General features: G+C 49.6%; 5 protein-coding genes across 5 annotated transcripts; all 5 read right to left on the bottom strand.

The window, feature by feature from the left end:
• Positions 1-1417: 1417 nt before the first annotated feature.
• Positions 1418-3711, bottom strand: F5147DRAFT_204880 (uncharacterized protein). The gene is made up of 7 exons (XM_041428571.1): positions 3532-3711; positions 3100-3476; positions 2693-3033; positions 2489-2639; positions 2104-2437; positions 1981-2056; positions 1418-1925 (listed from the first exon to the last, which is right to left on the bottom strand). Exons 1-7 carry the CDS (start codon positions 3532-3534, stop codon positions 1804-1806), a joined length of 1404 nt encoding a protein of 467 aa, XP_041292226.1. The 5' UTR covers positions 3535-3711; the 3' UTR covers positions 1418-1803.
• Positions 3712-8108, bottom strand: F5147DRAFT_204741 (phosphatidylserine decarboxylase-domain-containing protein). Its single transcript, XM_041428570.1, has 11 exons — positions 7802-8108; positions 7456-7735; positions 7228-7398; positions 6476-7172; positions 6020-6422; positions 5123-5969; positions 4933-5062; positions 4742-4879; positions 4355-4686; positions 4107-4296; positions 3712-4047 (listed from the first exon to the last, which is right to left on the bottom strand). Exons 1-11 carry the CDS (start codon positions 8008-8010, stop codon positions 3890-3892), a joined length of 3555 nt encoding a protein of 1184 aa, XP_041292227.1. The 5' UTR covers positions 8011-8108; the 3' UTR covers positions 3712-3889.
• A 1045-nt stretch (positions 8109-9153) lies between these two features.
• On the bottom strand, positions 9154-10472 carry F5147DRAFT_697168 (uncharacterized protein). Its single transcript, XM_041437497.1, has 3 exons — positions 10377-10472; positions 10120-10323; positions 9154-10062 (listed from the first exon to the last, which is right to left on the bottom strand). The coding sequence occupies exons 2-3, from the start codon at positions 10225-10227 to the stop codon at positions 9388-9390; spliced, it is 783 nt and encodes a 260-aa protein (XP_041292228.1). The 5' UTR covers positions 10228-10323; positions 10377-10472; the 3' UTR covers positions 9154-9387.
• Positions 10473-12083: 1611 nt separating this feature from the next.
• F5147DRAFT_204935 (uncharacterized protein) lies at positions 12084-13325 on the bottom strand. Its single transcript, XM_041428573.1, has 3 exons — positions 13100-13325; positions 12377-13042; positions 12084-12316 (listed from the first exon to the last, which is right to left on the bottom strand). The coding sequence occupies exons 1-3, from the start codon at positions 13205-13207 to the stop codon at positions 12125-12127; spliced, it is 966 nt and encodes a 321-aa protein (XP_041292229.1). The 5' UTR covers positions 13208-13325; the 3' UTR covers positions 12084-12124.
• A 1-nt stretch (position 13326) lies between these two features.
• F5147DRAFT_204921 (uncharacterized protein) lies at positions 13327-16001 on the bottom strand. The gene is made up of 2 exons (XM_041428572.1): positions 15779-16001; positions 13327-15725 (listed from the first exon to the last, which is right to left on the bottom strand). Exon 2 carries the CDS (start codon positions 15712-15714, stop codon positions 13576-13578), a length of 2139 nt encoding a protein of 712 aa, XP_041292230.1. The 5' UTR covers positions 15715-15725; positions 15779-16001; the 3' UTR covers positions 13327-13575.
• Between the last annotated feature and the right edge of the window lie 182 nt (positions 16002-16183).

A 16183-nucleotide genomic window follows, 5' to 3' on the forward strand; every position in this document is an offset into this window, starting at 1 on the left:
CTGTCCAAGCAGTCATGTGGATGTTTGAGTCTGCCTAAAAATAATCGACCGTGGCTAGTCTCGGGCGTGGTCCACGAAGCTCAAGTTCGAGTGGCATAGGAAGATATATTTGAATTGTTGATGTCTGCAGGCAGATTATGATTCAATAGTCATAATCAAATGAATACGCTTAGGCATGTTCTGCTGAAGTATGCTATCTGACAGCTCACAGCAATAACAATTCTGCCAAATTGATCAGAATTGTGCCTATACGTATATGCGGGATATAAAAGCTGGTCGTCATCCTACAGTGTTCCCCCATCTTCGGAAATATCATCCGAGATCCCCCTCAGAAGATGCCGCATCAGCTCACACAGAAAATGTGTTTCCCCCTCCTCGCCGTTATTGTTAGTTTGACAGCATCTGTATTTGTCAGTGCATGTGTGAGCGACAATCAACCTTGCAACACAGTTTACGATTGCTGCGTTGGCGTTTGTGTCGATAGTGACGTGCGTATGAGGAGGTCACTGTGTACCCAGAATTTAACCACATGACTCACCTGCGCGCCTTAGAGTGGAGGTACGACCTGCCAGGGTTGAAAATTGAGCCGGCAGCCCGAAGGGTATGTCACGACAGTGAGTCGTGTTTCTGCTTTTGCGCTGGCATCATGGCTGATGGCCGCAGTGCAATACCTAGTTCGCAGCCAACCAGTACAATTGAGTTTGCATAAATGATTATAGTACCAGCTCGAGCAATGCGGATGTTTGGAATGATTAACCATGCCTGGTTTTTCCTGTCGTCCACTAAGCTCTGGTTCGACTAGCGTAGGAAGCTCGGGCCCGGGAGTCACTTGATGATGCCGCCGGCAAATTTTAAGGCACGCAAACCAAAAATAGAAATATCTTTTAGCCGCACCGTCACGGTAGACTGTCTCCCCATAGTCAGACCATGATAAAAACTGATCCCAAGTAGTTTTTCCCCCTACACTACCTGCGCAACAACATCAAGTTAATGGTTTTAACGTCAGGACTACCAAATTCCAGTGTTTGGCAGAGAAACTGCGTGTGAGTGTTCCTGCCTAGTCAGGTGAAATGCTTCTTGTGTATTGGTATGACATCGACTCACCGAATGTAGAACGATGCTCAGATCAGCAAAGTGAATATAGACACCGTTACTCCATCCGCTGGCGGCGGCGTGGATGCAATCCGCGAGAATAACGGGCAGCGCAAATATGAAATATGCATCCTTCTAGTTGCAAGCTGGAGCCTGCTCCAACGTAGGTTGCAAGCTTCGAGCGTTGCTAACTCGCAGATGTCGCTCTCTTCTAGATGGTGGCTGTGATATGTCAAGTTCTCTGACCAAGGGCTATCTAGTCTTTTATTGACATGTATGGAGAGATCAAATCCTTCGTTGAGCTAGACCTAGACTTACTTGCGATCGACCAGGCAGCTGCCAGACTCCGTGCGCTCAATGAAACAGACTCCACTTGAAGAGACACTTGGTTTATGCCTAGGCCCTGAATGTGACGCACAGTTTTCTGGCAGTCTCAAAATAGCACGATGACCAGTCATCCAGGCTTATCGGTCCTCAGGACATATACGCTCTGGAACAACAACAGAATTGTACTCGCAACCATGGTGATCGGACGAACGTTGCACCAAGCAAGAGACCAATGACTGTGTAAAATTAAGCACGAGGCTCGTCGTGTATAATCAGACGTTTAAAAACCACATCGAGACCGTACTAAATGTTTTCGAATTGTAGATATATGACTGCAAGGTCAATTTCGAATTCTGTGCCGCCCATCGGTGTTACTCTTTCGTTTCAGAACAGCGACATCGCAACCCCCATAAGCTTCTGCATCTCCCCTGGCTCCATGTTTACCTTACCCGTTGACTTGTACTCTCCCATTAAGCGCATTGCAGTTGCTGCAGCTGATTGCATAGCTATGGGTAGCGCGTCATTAGCGCAAGTGATAATATATCAGGCGCAGAAACTCACCTTGCGTCTTTCCTTGGCTGTCTCCCCCACCCTTCTTGTCGAAGAGTTTACCTGCCTGAGCCATCGCCAGGGCAACCTGCAGGATTGAGCATATCAACTCCGAAGATGGTAAAAAAAACCTACGATCTTGCCCTGCATGCCACCACCTCCTGCAGGAGCCTGTGCTTTAGCAGCCGGGCCCTCGTCGTCAGACTCAGGCTCAAACTCTGCATTCTGCGGCTGCCCCTGAGGCTTCCCACCACTCGGTCTCCCACTCATGTCTGATGACTGCTGCGCACCGCCGGCAGATGGCGTCGCATGCGGAGCGTTCGCATCGGCATGGAATCCACCCTGTGGTCTACCTCCCTGCTGCGGCCTGTTACCCGACTGGTTATTTGCAGCTGTGAGCTTCAGCGCCTCAATAGCGGCAGCTGCGCCTATAGCATCATTCGCCATTGGCCTATCATCGTGGTCGGAACTACGAGAAATGACATTCAATCTAACTCGAATCAATAAGGAAATAACATACCCATACGCCTGAGCGTGAGCGGAGAAATGAGATTTGTAATTCTCATCGTCGAACCCGTCCGAGGGTTGAGCCTGGTAGCGAGGTGCGTTAGGGGAGTCGTTATAAGCGGTTGCGTTATCTGGGGTGTGCGAATATGGCTGTGCTGATTGACCTACTTCGCCATTAATTGAAGATAAGCGATGCTACTTGACAGTTTAATCATACCTGGCGGAGGTCCATTGTAATAATCATTCGCAGCACCTCGGCCCGATCCTCCTTGAGGAGAAGCATCGTATCCATATGAAGCCTGAGGTCTAGTACCTGGAGGTGGCGGCCCAGGAGGTGGAGCATAACCTCCCGCTGGCGCATAACTGGATGATGCACCAGGAGGACCAGCAGGGGGTGCATACACATTACTTCCATAACGTGGGTCCAACGATTCTGGGTCAGAGTATTGGTTGCGAGAAGGCTGAGCATATGCGCCGCTCTCATAGCCAGATGTGCGCTGTTCGTGAGGGACGGACTGCTGCTGGTATGATTCTTGGTAACCAGCATTCTGGGGTGGTCTATTTGAATCGTCCATCATCAGCTCACATCACGATCTGATCGCCACACAGATCAGATAAACTGACCTCTGTCGATCCCATTCTCCAAAGTCCTCAGGACCGATATCATTACCTCCCCTGCGGGGTTGTTCGAACCCCGCGCCGCCGCCGCCGCCGCCGCCATGCATCATCCTCTTGAAGTCTTCATCAGAGACGAAATCCGCCCTGTTGAACCCTCCAGCCGGGGGTGCATACTGCTGCTGCTGCTGATCTGGGTCGCGGCGATGGTCTTCATATCGTTCATGTCTACGCTCTTCTGAATGTTCTCCGTGACGCCCATGTCCAAATCGACGCTCTTCGAGCGCTTCGCGGCGGTCATGGAGACGCTCCCCGAATTGTTCGCGGCGATCTTGGAGACGTTCTTCTCGCCCCTCGTGTCGTCCGAATCCTTCGCGTTGGTGATGCTGAGAGCGATCATTGAGGTTTAGTAGGAAGATGATTCATATAGAATCGACTTACCATAATGTTTAAAGGATCTCAGAGTATCAGAAGATGGAAATTGTGGAAAGGAGGATTCGATATCACAGCTAAATATACTATAGCCTGGCCGAGGCTGTTTTAGGGTATAGCCTAAGATAGCATAGCCTGTGGTGCGTAGTGATGAGGGCTATGCTCCGTTTCAGTCTTATCTCGCTCTCAATGGAAATATCACGAGCTCGTGCTCCACGACGGAAGCTATGAAATTAAATGATTGCCCCACAAGATGTACAATTCCTAGTCAATACTGTAGATAATAACCAACTATAAGTCAATGATCGCGTACACTAGTATCTCCGCAATTCTTGATCTGCCCCCCATGCGATGCAAGCACACAAGGTCATGCCCTACCACTATGACTTGAGCCATTCCGCCTGCAAGTTCCAATCCCCATCCCCACTCTGACCAACGTCTCCAAACACGCTCTCCCATTAATCACCAGATCCTCATCCCATTCTACTGTTCCCCGCTCGAATAAAACGACAATCGTCGAGCCCCCTGTATTGACACATTCATTCAGAAAACGAGTACGCGGAATACAGAAAGAAATTGCGCACCAAAAGCAAAATATCCAAGCTCTTGACCGCGCTTGACATCCTCCCCCTCTTTAACAGTTATCTTGATACTCCCCACCATCATCGCACCAACGCAAACCACCATGACCCGTCCAAACTGTGGACTATCAATAGGTACGATCTTCCTCACATTCTCTCCATAGACATCTAATGCACTCCGAATCGCTTGGGGCTAACCACGCCACCATGCATCAGTCCCACTCAATCAAAACAATAGAAAAATGACCCACGTTCACAGTATAATACTCCCCCTTCACATCCCTCATCTCCCCAATCCTCCCATCCACAGGAACATGGAACCGATGATAATCCTGAGGTGCGAGTCTGAAAATCGCCAGAGGCCCACCCACGTATCTCTCCGCCTCATCGCGGTACACATCGCCCAGTAATCTTGCAATGCTGAACTCGCGGCCTTTGATCCAGAGCTTTGTAGCTTCGGAAACGGTTTCAAATACCATGAGGCGACAGTCGGCGGCACTGACAAGGCGACGGGAGTCGTCGGGGCTTTCGGTGGGTCTAGCGGAGGGTTTGAGTTTACGGTAAAAGAAATCGTTGAAGGTTTCTGACAAACAAAACTGAGGTCAGCGGGGTACGCATGACGGAAATGGGAGACATACTGAAAGAACTGATCGGCTCCAAGATCTCATCGACTTGAAGCCCATGAAACTCGATGAAACTTTGGATATCGCGAGCAGATTCTGGTGAGTCGTACTTGGCGCCTTGTTTGATGGATAACGACTTGAGAAGGCGACGAGCTAAAATAACTCGAGTTGGGAAGAACGACGGATATGAATATGAATATGCGAACCTCGTGCGCCTTCCATCCTTCCTCTGGCACCCTTATACAATAACCGAATGCCAAGCCGAACATATACTTGCATCTTCTCTTCCTGCAACTGCCCCGTCATCCGATTCTGCACGATGATGTTCGCCGAGTTCTAAGAGACGCATCATCAGCACAACCCGACCAAGACAACACGAAAGCTATGACCACTCACAGCTCCAATCCTATAATTCCCATTCGACACCTTAGAAATAACCTTCGTATACCACTTCCTTTGTGCCTGACTCGCAGTCACAAAATTCCCCACCACAATCCTGTCCACCTTCGCCCAATCCTGACTAGCGCATATAGCCAGATGCGTGATAATGTCCATCTCCGCTTTTGAGTTCAATCGTGGTCGATGGCACAACGGGCAATTCTTGATATTGATAACCCGCTCAAAGGTGTCTGAGGAAGACACTTGCGCTGAAGTTACATCGTCGGGGTCAGACGACGAAGCGGAGTCCTGCCTCGCGTTATTGGATGTAGATCCACCAGACGTCGATGCCGCGGGCGAATGTTCCGGGACACCGACGCTCAATAACGGCCTATCACTCGACTCTGTCGCAAACGACTTTCCTAAATCCGTAGGTGACTCATCCGCAAATATCGCGCTCAAGGGCGGACCTGAGAAATCCAGGCCGCCCAAGAACGGTCGTCCAAACGCTAGGTTTAATCCGAGTTCTTCTCCAGGCGTGATAGATTCCGATGCAGACGCAGAACTATCTCTGTCCATGAAGGTGTCTATTGTGTCGATCCTCTTCTTCTCGCATGTTGGTCGGATGAGCTCTGTTTCTAGACATTGAATTGATTCTTCAAAGGTTAGTTCGTCTTCTGCGGGTCGTTTGCGATAACGAGTGAAGAAGGAGTCTATAGTCTGTGCAGAGAGTGTAGAACCAAGAGAATCAAGCATGGACGTGAGCTCCACGTGCGATATGGCACCAGTATCATCCGTATCGTACTGCTTCAGATATTGTGCCCAGAATCGCTGACGAAGCTCGGCATAGGGCTGGAACTTTGCACTGTCACGAAAGTTAAGATACGAAGATGGTAGACGATAGGACGAGCGCACCGGAAGGAAATGGTAGGATTATGCTTCGCCTCCCAAGCCATCTCTTTCGCCGTCGTTAAGGGCAAACAAAACTGCTTCATATCCTTTCCTTCTCCACTTCCTTCCGCGTTGTTCTCCCCGCACACATCTGCATACAATCCTGTCCGCGGATCGGGCTGCGGCGCGTCTCTGACCAGTTCGCCGACGTCCAACCATGCATCGCCCACATGGTCGTTGCTCGATAGTTTGTCCCAGTCCAGGACTGTCATTTGGACCTTGAATGACGTCTCGTATCGACGTACGTGGAAGAGGAGTTTCTCATCCCAGGTGGGGTTGAGGGAGTGCCGGATGATACGTGTACGAAAGATCTTTTTGGAGAAAGAGATCACTACGAAAGGGTCCATGTCAAAGCCGGTGCGGGTCACTGCAAAGATGAGTCAAAACGCCGGAAGTAAACGACGATGAGTTCAAACTCACTGTTCTTCAGCTTAGGCAAATCAGCCGCGCCTTGTATCTCAAGCATCACGATCCCGACTATGTCGTTCGAGTTTGAGGCAGTAAAGTTGTAGTCTACCTTTTTGCTTGCCCAAGATTTTCGGAATATCTTTTTCTGTGTCGGATAGACGGCACTAGAAGGACCTGGAGATACGGGAGAGGGGAGAGGAGTGATAGCACCCGCACTCACAGACCGTCGATGCAAGCGACCCGAGGGAGGAGCATGCGCGTCGTAGGATGGTGAAGTGAGGAGATTGGGACGGCGAGGAAAAAGTTTTGGGAGTCTGCTTTTCGAAGAAGGCGTGGTGCTGGACATAGCAGGCGCAGTTGTGATAGGTGTAGTGGTTGGAACAGGAGGTAACGGACGCGCAGTCCCAGGCTCCTGTCCCTCGGATTGGACAGGGGAGGGTATCGGGGAAGGAAGATGAAGGCGCGGTAGATCGTAGGGCACCGGTGTGGGACATGCTATCTCGGGTTCTCGGTGCTCGTGAGTCTGATCTTGTAGGCGAGATGGAGATAGGTAAAGATTGGAGAGGTGGAGGACAAGGCCTTCCTCTTCCTCTTCTCCTTCCTCTACAACGTCGTCATCATCTTGGTCTTCTTCATCAGAACTGATTCCACCATCATCTTCATATGCTGGGCCTGTCAAATGAGATGGTAGAGTGCCGATGCCTTCTGTCTATGGGAGACGCTTGAGTTAATCGGAAAAGGAAGAAAAAACGCGTGAGACGTACTGGAGGGGCAGAAACGAGACTCGGGCGGGATCGCTTTACGAGTTCAGCAAAGACTCGCTCAAAAGCCATTGGAGACTGTGCACCAGGGGGTGCAACGAAACCGAGTTTGACTACCGCCATTCCAGATGCGTGCGTGTTCGCACGTGTCGAAACTAGATTTACAGAGTGTGGCTACAAACTTTTATTAATACGAAGCCTGCGAGAACACAAGCACAAGTGAGAACCCACCCGATTAGTTTCACTTGCGAAACCTAGGCTATTGTTGCCATCGCCATCACCATCCCTAAACCAGGACTCGAGAGTGAGTGCGACTTCTCCGACGTATTCCTTCTTCAACTTCAAGGTATCCTTGTCCCAGACGACTAGTTCGACGGACCCTAGCCTATCAGCAAGAGACAGATAGATAGGAAAGTCGAAAGTTGCGTCTTTAGCAGCATAGACCGGGTTAGGAGTGCGTTTGAGGACAGGAGTATGGTGTCGATTGTTGAGGAGGGAGACAACGACCAAACTATAATCACATGATAAGACAAGTCAGGGTCGTTGATAGGACTCGGAGTAGCAGATTCGGACTCACGGATTGAGGTCGCCCTCCTTTGCTTGTGCGCCATTTCGAGCCCTAGCGAGGCTGAGACAACCAATGATTTGAACGCGAAGGAAGACGACTGGTTGTTCGCCTGGGGAGGGAGAGTAGTGGTTTCGACCGCTACCACGGCCCGGGAAGCGGGCTGCGGATTTGAGGGCACGCCCAAGTTTTTGGGCTTTCTTGGGCACGGCCGGTGCCATATTGAGACAGTTGGTGCTAGTAAAATGAGTATTGAGGAGTCCAACGACGACGTCGGACTAGCTGAAACGACCTGAACTTGAAACTCGGAGCAGTTCAGGGTTAATATAAAGGCCCGAGGACCTCCTGTGGCACAGCTAGAAGCTGGCAGTTACGAGAAACTCCTCTCCTAGGTGCCAGCGCTGTTGGACAGCCACGCTAAACAGCGCTGGTGGATGCTTCCAATGTGTTCCAAGTCAAAATAAGCGACAAGTTAGTCACAGTCAGAAAATTGGAATAAATGGAGATGAAAGAAATGTTAACGCGAGAAGCCAGCAGGCCCAAAGGGTTTAAGCAGCTTCAAGTTAAGCGTGATAATCAGGTGCCATATGAACGTCATGCCGCTAGTCAATATAAATGATCGTGGGTTTCGGCTCGTGCTCGTGCTCAGTCTTTCCATCAATCACCGGTTGCTTATCACTTTCTGCTAATGGTTGTCACCGATATCAATAGCAATGGCAATGCCCATGCACGCTCGACATAGCCCTACCGGTATTCTAATAAATGCCAATAACCTCAAGCTTATGTTTCAACGTTCCTCCTATATATGGGGCATTTGCCAGTAGCAGCAAATAAATCCTATCACCATCCATCCAAGCATCCTACAACAGCCCACTAATCTTCCTATCCGATACTACCTCAACGTAAGGCAGAGCCGTTCCAACCGTCGAGTAGTGGCTTGATTCATCGTCCCACTTGAAATTAGGACCGCGTTGGGCCGCCACCGTTACAGTAGATCGCTCTTTCACTACTCGTCCTAGACCCCGCCTATTCGTCACGGCCAGCGGGCTAAAGTCCATCATACGCAACTTATAGTAGTCATGTCTCATCTTGTCCGCCAACAAAACTCGATTCCCACTGACATGAGTAATTGGCACATGTGTCCGAGTCACACTCTGCTCAACAACACGAACATGTCCAGGGCCCCAATGATTCCATGGTATCGGCGTTATTGCCGTCGCTTCGTCGATGTCAAAGAAAATCTTCGTGGAGATGAGGCAGATCGTTCGTTTATCAATAAATGAGGTGAGGCATAGCAGTCTATGTTCAGGGTCTGAGGTGTACATCGACCGAGCTTGCATCCGCAGCTGTGAGCCATGCATAGTCGGAAGGTAGTGTTCTGTGTCCACCAACGGGAAAGGCAACAGGAAACATGCCAGCAATCGTGGCGTCTCGGACATATCCTTGATCGAATACAGCTTCAAATTATCGGCGACAACGAGCAACCTGTCGTTTCCAAGAAAACAAAAACTAGCGGGGGTGCGAAATGTAGTTTGTATGCTGCTGCTGAGGACAGTCTAAATTCAAAATCAACTGTCGATTCTTCGTCAATTTCTGATTCAAGCATGAAGACTCACGCTTAATGTTGTCGAGTGCTGCCAGTCCCAAATTTGCAGCTGCCACACATGGTCAGAAACCTCAACTCCGCGGTAAAATTCACGCGATAAAGCGATATGCCTCCCATAACACTGAAACTTCGTTTCCCACTCATATACGGGAGTCTCCAGAACTAGCGCTGGTCCGGCAGCGTGAGGGTGGACGCAACCATCATCCAGAGTTGCTAGGTAAATGTAGGTCCTCTCGTGAAAAGTATACGCGATGGCGAATAAATTTTGTGCCGGGTCCATCAATGCAATCCGCCTCTCCGCCCCAGGAAATGGACATAATCTGGGTGACCAGTGGCGTTCGATTGTTCGTTGTGAGAGTTTGGATGGTATTGGGCTGATGGCGACCAAGTTGTCATAGTAGTTCCACAAGTAGAAATGTTCACCACCGGTGACGTATTGTTGCCTGTCATCAAGCGAGGTTGATGGGATAACTGTTTGGAAAGTATAGGCATCAAACTTGAGCCATGCATGGGCTTTATCCCTCAAGCGTTGTAAGCGCTTGCCAGTGGAAATAGGGGTACGGTCGTCCGTGCTGGAGATGCCGGGGAGCAAGCATTGGCCGCTGAGTTCGACGATGTACTGGAGCTCTGAAGAGGACATGTATATCTGGTGAAGGGCCTTACATACCTGCAAGAACTAGTGGCTCAGCATAGGATTCCGTCTAGGACAACGGCAACAACCCACAGATGTGCAACGAAGAATATCTCTGCAAGAAAGGAAACCTAGAACGTAAACCCAAAGTTCTTCCGCGAGGTACGAGAGTGCTGATTTAGGTTTTATTTCGTAGTCCATTTTAATGACAAGGCGGTCAACGTTTCGTCTCGATGAGTGAGTGGGAGGTTATCGAAAAGTTGCAAGGGGTGAATTTTCAATTGGGCCAACTTGCCCCTAACTTGGCTTGAGTATTAGTATATGTATATTAGTACTGAGCAAGTACTTGCCTTATCCTGGGCGAATCATACGTTTGTCAGGTCCGACTTAGCCTGAGATGATCATCATGCAGCTCTCGCGGGTCCGAGTCAAAGTGGTTCTATAAATTAGCGTTAATCAGCATGTGAATCTCAGAAGGGCATTTTGGGGGTGTAAATTTGGGTGAATTTGGAGTTTGCCAATCGGGCGTCTCCGTGGTGAATCTGAAATCTCCCCGAAACCATTCCTTATGTAGACCCTTCGATCCCACAGTATGGCTTCGATTTTTTCGCTTTGGATGATTATGGTCCCATCGGCGCAGTGAACCATGAACTCGAAGTGCGCATGGGTCAGCATAACAAAGGTCGATGAACGCACCATGTCAACGATTAATTTGCTCAACTCTCCGCGCCGAAGTAGGCAGGAAATTGGTACTCTTCAAGATCATATTAAAATCCGACAATCATTGGCATCGTTTTGATTCTAATGTGAGTAACATTTTTTTGCGTGTTAAGTTCTCAGTTTCATACTGACTACACAGAAACTAAAAACACCATACAAACCTCTCGTCAAGTGGCGTGATATGGAATCCACTATCCTTGGCAAGCGTTCTGCTGAAGATTTGCCTCCTCCACCTGAAGCAAGGACAGTGGACTCGGACTCGGACTCAGAGGAATTTGATGACGGCGCAGATTGGTTGGACGGTCCAGCTGCTCTTTCAGAGTTTAGGACAGCGGAAAAAGATTCGTTCGTGCTTGCAGCGTCCAGCGGTATTGATTTGCGTACACCCTACCTACGTGAACTGCTTGATTCAGTCGGAAAACAACCTTTACAGCTGGGTTCCGCACCAACAAAGAAGGCCGCAAAAACCTTGTCTCCGTCTGTCCCTGACCCTTCTGCTTGGGACGAGTGGAAAGTTGAATAACTCACCTAATTCACCGTAATTCACAGTACATTTGACCTGATTCACCTGTAAAATAGCGTCAATTTACAGACATGTTAATTTACGGTAATTCACAGTGGTGAATTTGAAGGCCTCTGGGCGCATTGTAAATTTACCCTGTGAATCTTGGACAGTTCCAAATTGACCGTACACTACATAGCCCTATACAAATAGTATACCGGTACTCTACTAATAAATGTCAATAACCTCAAGCTTCGGTTCACTAGCATATGGGCCACCCAATGTGGCCTTCCTGCACTGCAGCAGCAAATAAATCCTATCATCATCCATCCATATATCCCGCAACCTCCCATAACTAATCTTCCTATCCGATGCTACCTCAACGTAAGGCAGAGATGTTTCGATCGTCGAGGAGTGGTCCTGGCACTTGGAACTGCAACCACCTTGGACTACCGTCACAGTAGATCGCTCTTTCACTACTCGTCCTAGACCCCGCCTATTCGTAACGGCCAGCGGGCTAAAGTCCATTATACGCAACTTATAGTATTCATCTGACTTTGACATCATGTGGTCCGCCAACAAAACTCGATTCCCACTGACATGAACCATTGGCCCGTCGTCTTTAATTTCCAGGTTGTGTTCAAGTTGTGCTTTCTCCTCCAGAATCCGAACATGTCCAGGGCCCCAATCATTCCATGGTATTGGCGTTACTGCAATCGCTTCGTCGATGTCAAAGAAAATCTTCGTGGAGATGAGGCAGGTTATTGGTTGATCAAACGACGAGGTAAGGCATAGCAGCCTATGTTTAGGGTCTGAGGTGTACATTGACTGGGCTTGTGTCTGCAGCTGTGAGCCATGCGCATCCGGAGGGAAGTATTATATCTCCATCAACGGGGAAAACAACAGGAAACATGCCAGTAATCGTGGCGTCTCGGGCACATCCTTAATCGAATACAGCTTCAAATGATCGGCGACGACGAGCAACCTGTCGTTTCCGAGGGAAAAAAAACTAGTGGGAATGTCAATGGGAGATGACCCAAGAGTTTGCATGCTGCCATCGAGGACGCTCTAAATTCAAAATCAACTGTCCATTCTTCGTCAATTCCTGTCTCAAGCGTGAAGACTCACGCTCGACGTTGTCGAGTGCTGCCAGTCCCAAATTTGCAGCTGCCACGTTTTCAAAGGCAATGAAGTCCCAACTTTATCGGTGCAAAATTTGCGCCATAAAGCTATATGCCTCTCATAACACTTGAACTTCGCTTCTCTCTCATAGTAGTGTCCGGGCAACTCCAGAACTAGTGCTGGTCCAGCAGCGTGAGGGTGGACGCAACCGTTATCCAGAGTTGCTAGGTAAATGTAGGTTATCTTGCCAACAGTATACCTGACGGCCAACAGATTTTGTGCCGGGTCCATCAATCCATTCCACCTCGCTGCACTAGGAAATGGACATAACGTTCCGGGTGACCAGCGGTGTTCGATTGTTCGTTGTGAGAGTTTGGATGGTATGGGGATGATGGTGATCAAGTTGTTATGGCGATTCCACACGTACATATGTTCACCGGTGCAGTATTGGAGAATCATGCCAAATGGGATTGGTGGCGTAACTGTTTGGAAAGAATAGGCATCAAACTTGAGCCATGCGTGGGCTTCATCCCTCAAGCGTTGTAAGCGCTTGGAAATAGGGGTACGGTCGTCCGTGCTGGAGATGCCGGGGAGCAAGCATTGGCCGCTGAGTTCGACGATGTACTGGAGCTCTGAAGAGGACATGTATATCTGGTGAAGGGCCTTACATACCTGCGAGAACTAGTGACTCAGCATAGGATTCCGTCTAGGACAACGGCAACAACCTACGGATGTGCAACGAAGAATGTCTCTGCAAGAAAGGAAACCTAAAACGTAAACCCAAAGTTCTTCCGCAACGTACGAGAGTGCTGATTTAGGCTTTATTTTGTGGTCCATTCTCTTGACAAGGTGGTGATCAACGTTTCGTCCCGATGAGTGAGTGGGTTATCCAAAAGTTGCAAGGCGTAAATTTCCAATTGAGCCGGCACCCGGTACTTGCGCGCGTTTGAGTCTGGAACAGTTCATAGGGGGAGAACGCTCGGACCCGCGAGAATAGTCTGAGTTGAAGCGGTTCTAACAAGCTGAAGAGTCACCTCAAGTGATAACATTCTGCGGTGAATCCTCAATACTATGTTGCTATAACACTAAATGGTGTCGGTAGAGTACATAATAAATTAATAAAGGAAAGTGGGAAGTTTTGGCAAAACAATCTCTAACGTCAGTGAAGTCCGAAATAAAGGACAGTGAAAGGTTCCAAAACAACCTCATCCAAGCGCGACCCATCCACACAACTCCATTTTTTCACTGATCTCCGTCGGCATCCTCAACACGCTCTCCTTATGCAGCTCATTGATATCACATTTCTCCGAACACAGCACAAACCGCCCAAGTCCTCCCTCCCGTCCGGCATATATACACACAGTCGGCGGTCGCTGCGCACGGAAATAGTACATCGTCGACGAGCACGTGTCGATGAGCGTATAGATGTGTCCCGCATCGGGCCCACTATCCGCTAGTTTGGCATAGTCGTATTGTCTGAACGAACCTCCCCGGTCTAAGCCTCGTTCTGGAATCGAGAACTGTGATCCGCTCGGCGTGAAGTACATTCTTGGGAAGTGTCCTCTGGCGGCGCCACCGTACAAGTGGCTCTCTACCTCTTTGATACTCACGACTCCTTTCACTCCGATGAGCCATGGTTGTGCGCTGACGATACGCCCTGATTGACTGAAAACGAATAGCCGAGGGGAAACAATGAGGAGCACCAATCCGATGACGGTGAGCGCGATGCCTCCCACCCGGTTGATCATAAGAACAGCTAGCCCGATGATAAGAGTTGGCCATGAGAGATACGGAATGAAGCCGATGATGGTCCTCCTCAATGAATCTGTGGTCACAAACGCAACCTCCGGGAAATCTTTCCATCTGATGGCTGCCGACCGACACCCATCAATTACAAGAGCTCCATTGTCCGTAACACCAGCGACCTGGATCTCCGGTAAGATATCCCAAAGGTTGGCACGGTAGATATCATCGTCTGAGTACCAACACGCTGTCTTGGTGATGGTCGAGGGTAGCATGGATACCATGCGCTCAGCGATACGGTCATTGTCGTTGGCCATCGAAAGCCTCACAAGAGCGCGCAAATCATCCTCTGAGCGATTTGGCTGAATCCGGTGCTCAAAAAAGCCCATCAGCGCGTACACACGCTCAGCCTTGTACGCCCCACTCAGGACGGTGACAGACTTCTCGGAGTCGCCTATCATATCCAGCTTTGGCGGGGGAGGAGCAACACCTGGTGCTAGAGCTGCCGTACCGCGCCGCCATATAGCTGATTTCAACAGCGTCAAGCGCTCCAACCTCTCAAGTGGATCCTTCCCGCTGTACGCGTTGACGATAGCTTGTTCGATGTCGTAGTTTGTATAGGCCAGGTTGGCCAGCTCAAACAACGACAATGGTGTGACTGTTTCCTGATCTCGGAACTTGTAACAAAGGCGAGAGCTCAGGAGGGCTTCGGGCATTGTCCATACCCGTTCGCCCCAACCTTTCCAACACTCCTTCTCCCCAGACGCAGATTTGCCGAGCATGATCAGCGTTATAGCTGCTCCACGGTAGACGTCCGCCATGCAGTACAAATCCCGGTTCTTCTCTGACGGCGTCTCTCCTACACACTCCAAGTCGAGCCAATACGCATCGTATTTCTGTTCGAGCACCACTGCACGAACTTCCTCTATGAACTGAGCTTTTTCTATCTCCTGATTTGGGCCTCGAGTGAAGGCATCAACGGCGCGGTAAGAGATGGCGATGAATTTTGTACGGATGATGGTATCGCGATCTGCACATGAGACCCACTCATTACAGATCGGGTCGCGGATAATAAGAACTCGAGGATAAAGGGTATGTGTAGGGATATCCATCTCACCCTCCTCGATAATGCGGGAAGAGTGTTCCATAGGCGAACGAGCTGCCCATAGCTGACCCTGGAACCCGCGGACATATGGTTTGTAGTATCCAGTGTTATACAGGTCCGTGTCCTCCCCGGTGTCATCCGCCAAGTCGATGGGGGCGAAAAGCTGTGCGAGCAGCCAGATGACTGACCAGAGGAGCTTCAACGTAAACAACAACCATACGCCTATCCATTTAAAAATGATCCACCCTCGTATGGGGGAATTGGCTAGTAGCCATATGGCGATTTTGCTTGCTTGATTGGTGTGGTTGCTGATGGGGACTTCTGATTTACCGAAGGGAGAGACGGCTTGCACGACGAGCTTTCGACATATCCCAGTAGTAGGGCTGACATATCGCTGCTCTAGACCGTGCGTTTTTGGATTACCCAGGTCATCGTAGCAAGTGATGGTCACGGCTTCGTTTTGCGTGACTGGGAGCTGCCCGGGCCAGAGTCGCATCTTGGCTGATCCTGTTGAAATCGTCAAATGAGGATGAGGAATCCGCACGACTTTCGAGACTTACGGTGAGCAGAGGAACACGAGCGGGGGGATGTTACTTGGCATTACTTCACAGGGACACTAGTACCTTTATATTACGCTTATGCGTGCCATAGCTTTAGACGCCCGTACTTAGTACGGTCAGGAGCTTAGCTTATCCATCCCTCTCATTGGACGAATCGATAAGGTTTTCCCTGTTTGCCAAGGCACGGAAACAATGCGTGCACAGCCAAAATTATCAAACCCCGTCGCTTATGCCGAAGGTTTAGAAAGTGCGTACGAACGTACGTGCTATATAACCTGTTATAGCCCCTTACAAAGCATAATACATCATGCATCTGATGCCGCATCAATGATCAGTTGGGGTTGCGCAAAGATGATCACGGAAGTTTACGGTAGCGATGCTTTCTGATGGCTATCGTGACGGAGG

Source organism: Suillus discolor, assembly GCF_016758755.1.
Source record: "Suillus discolor strain FC423 chromosome Unknown F5147scaffold_31, whole genome shotgun sequence".
Taxonomy (NCBI): Eukaryota; Fungi; Basidiomycota; class Agaricomycetes; order Boletales; family Suillaceae; genus Suillus; species Suillus discolor.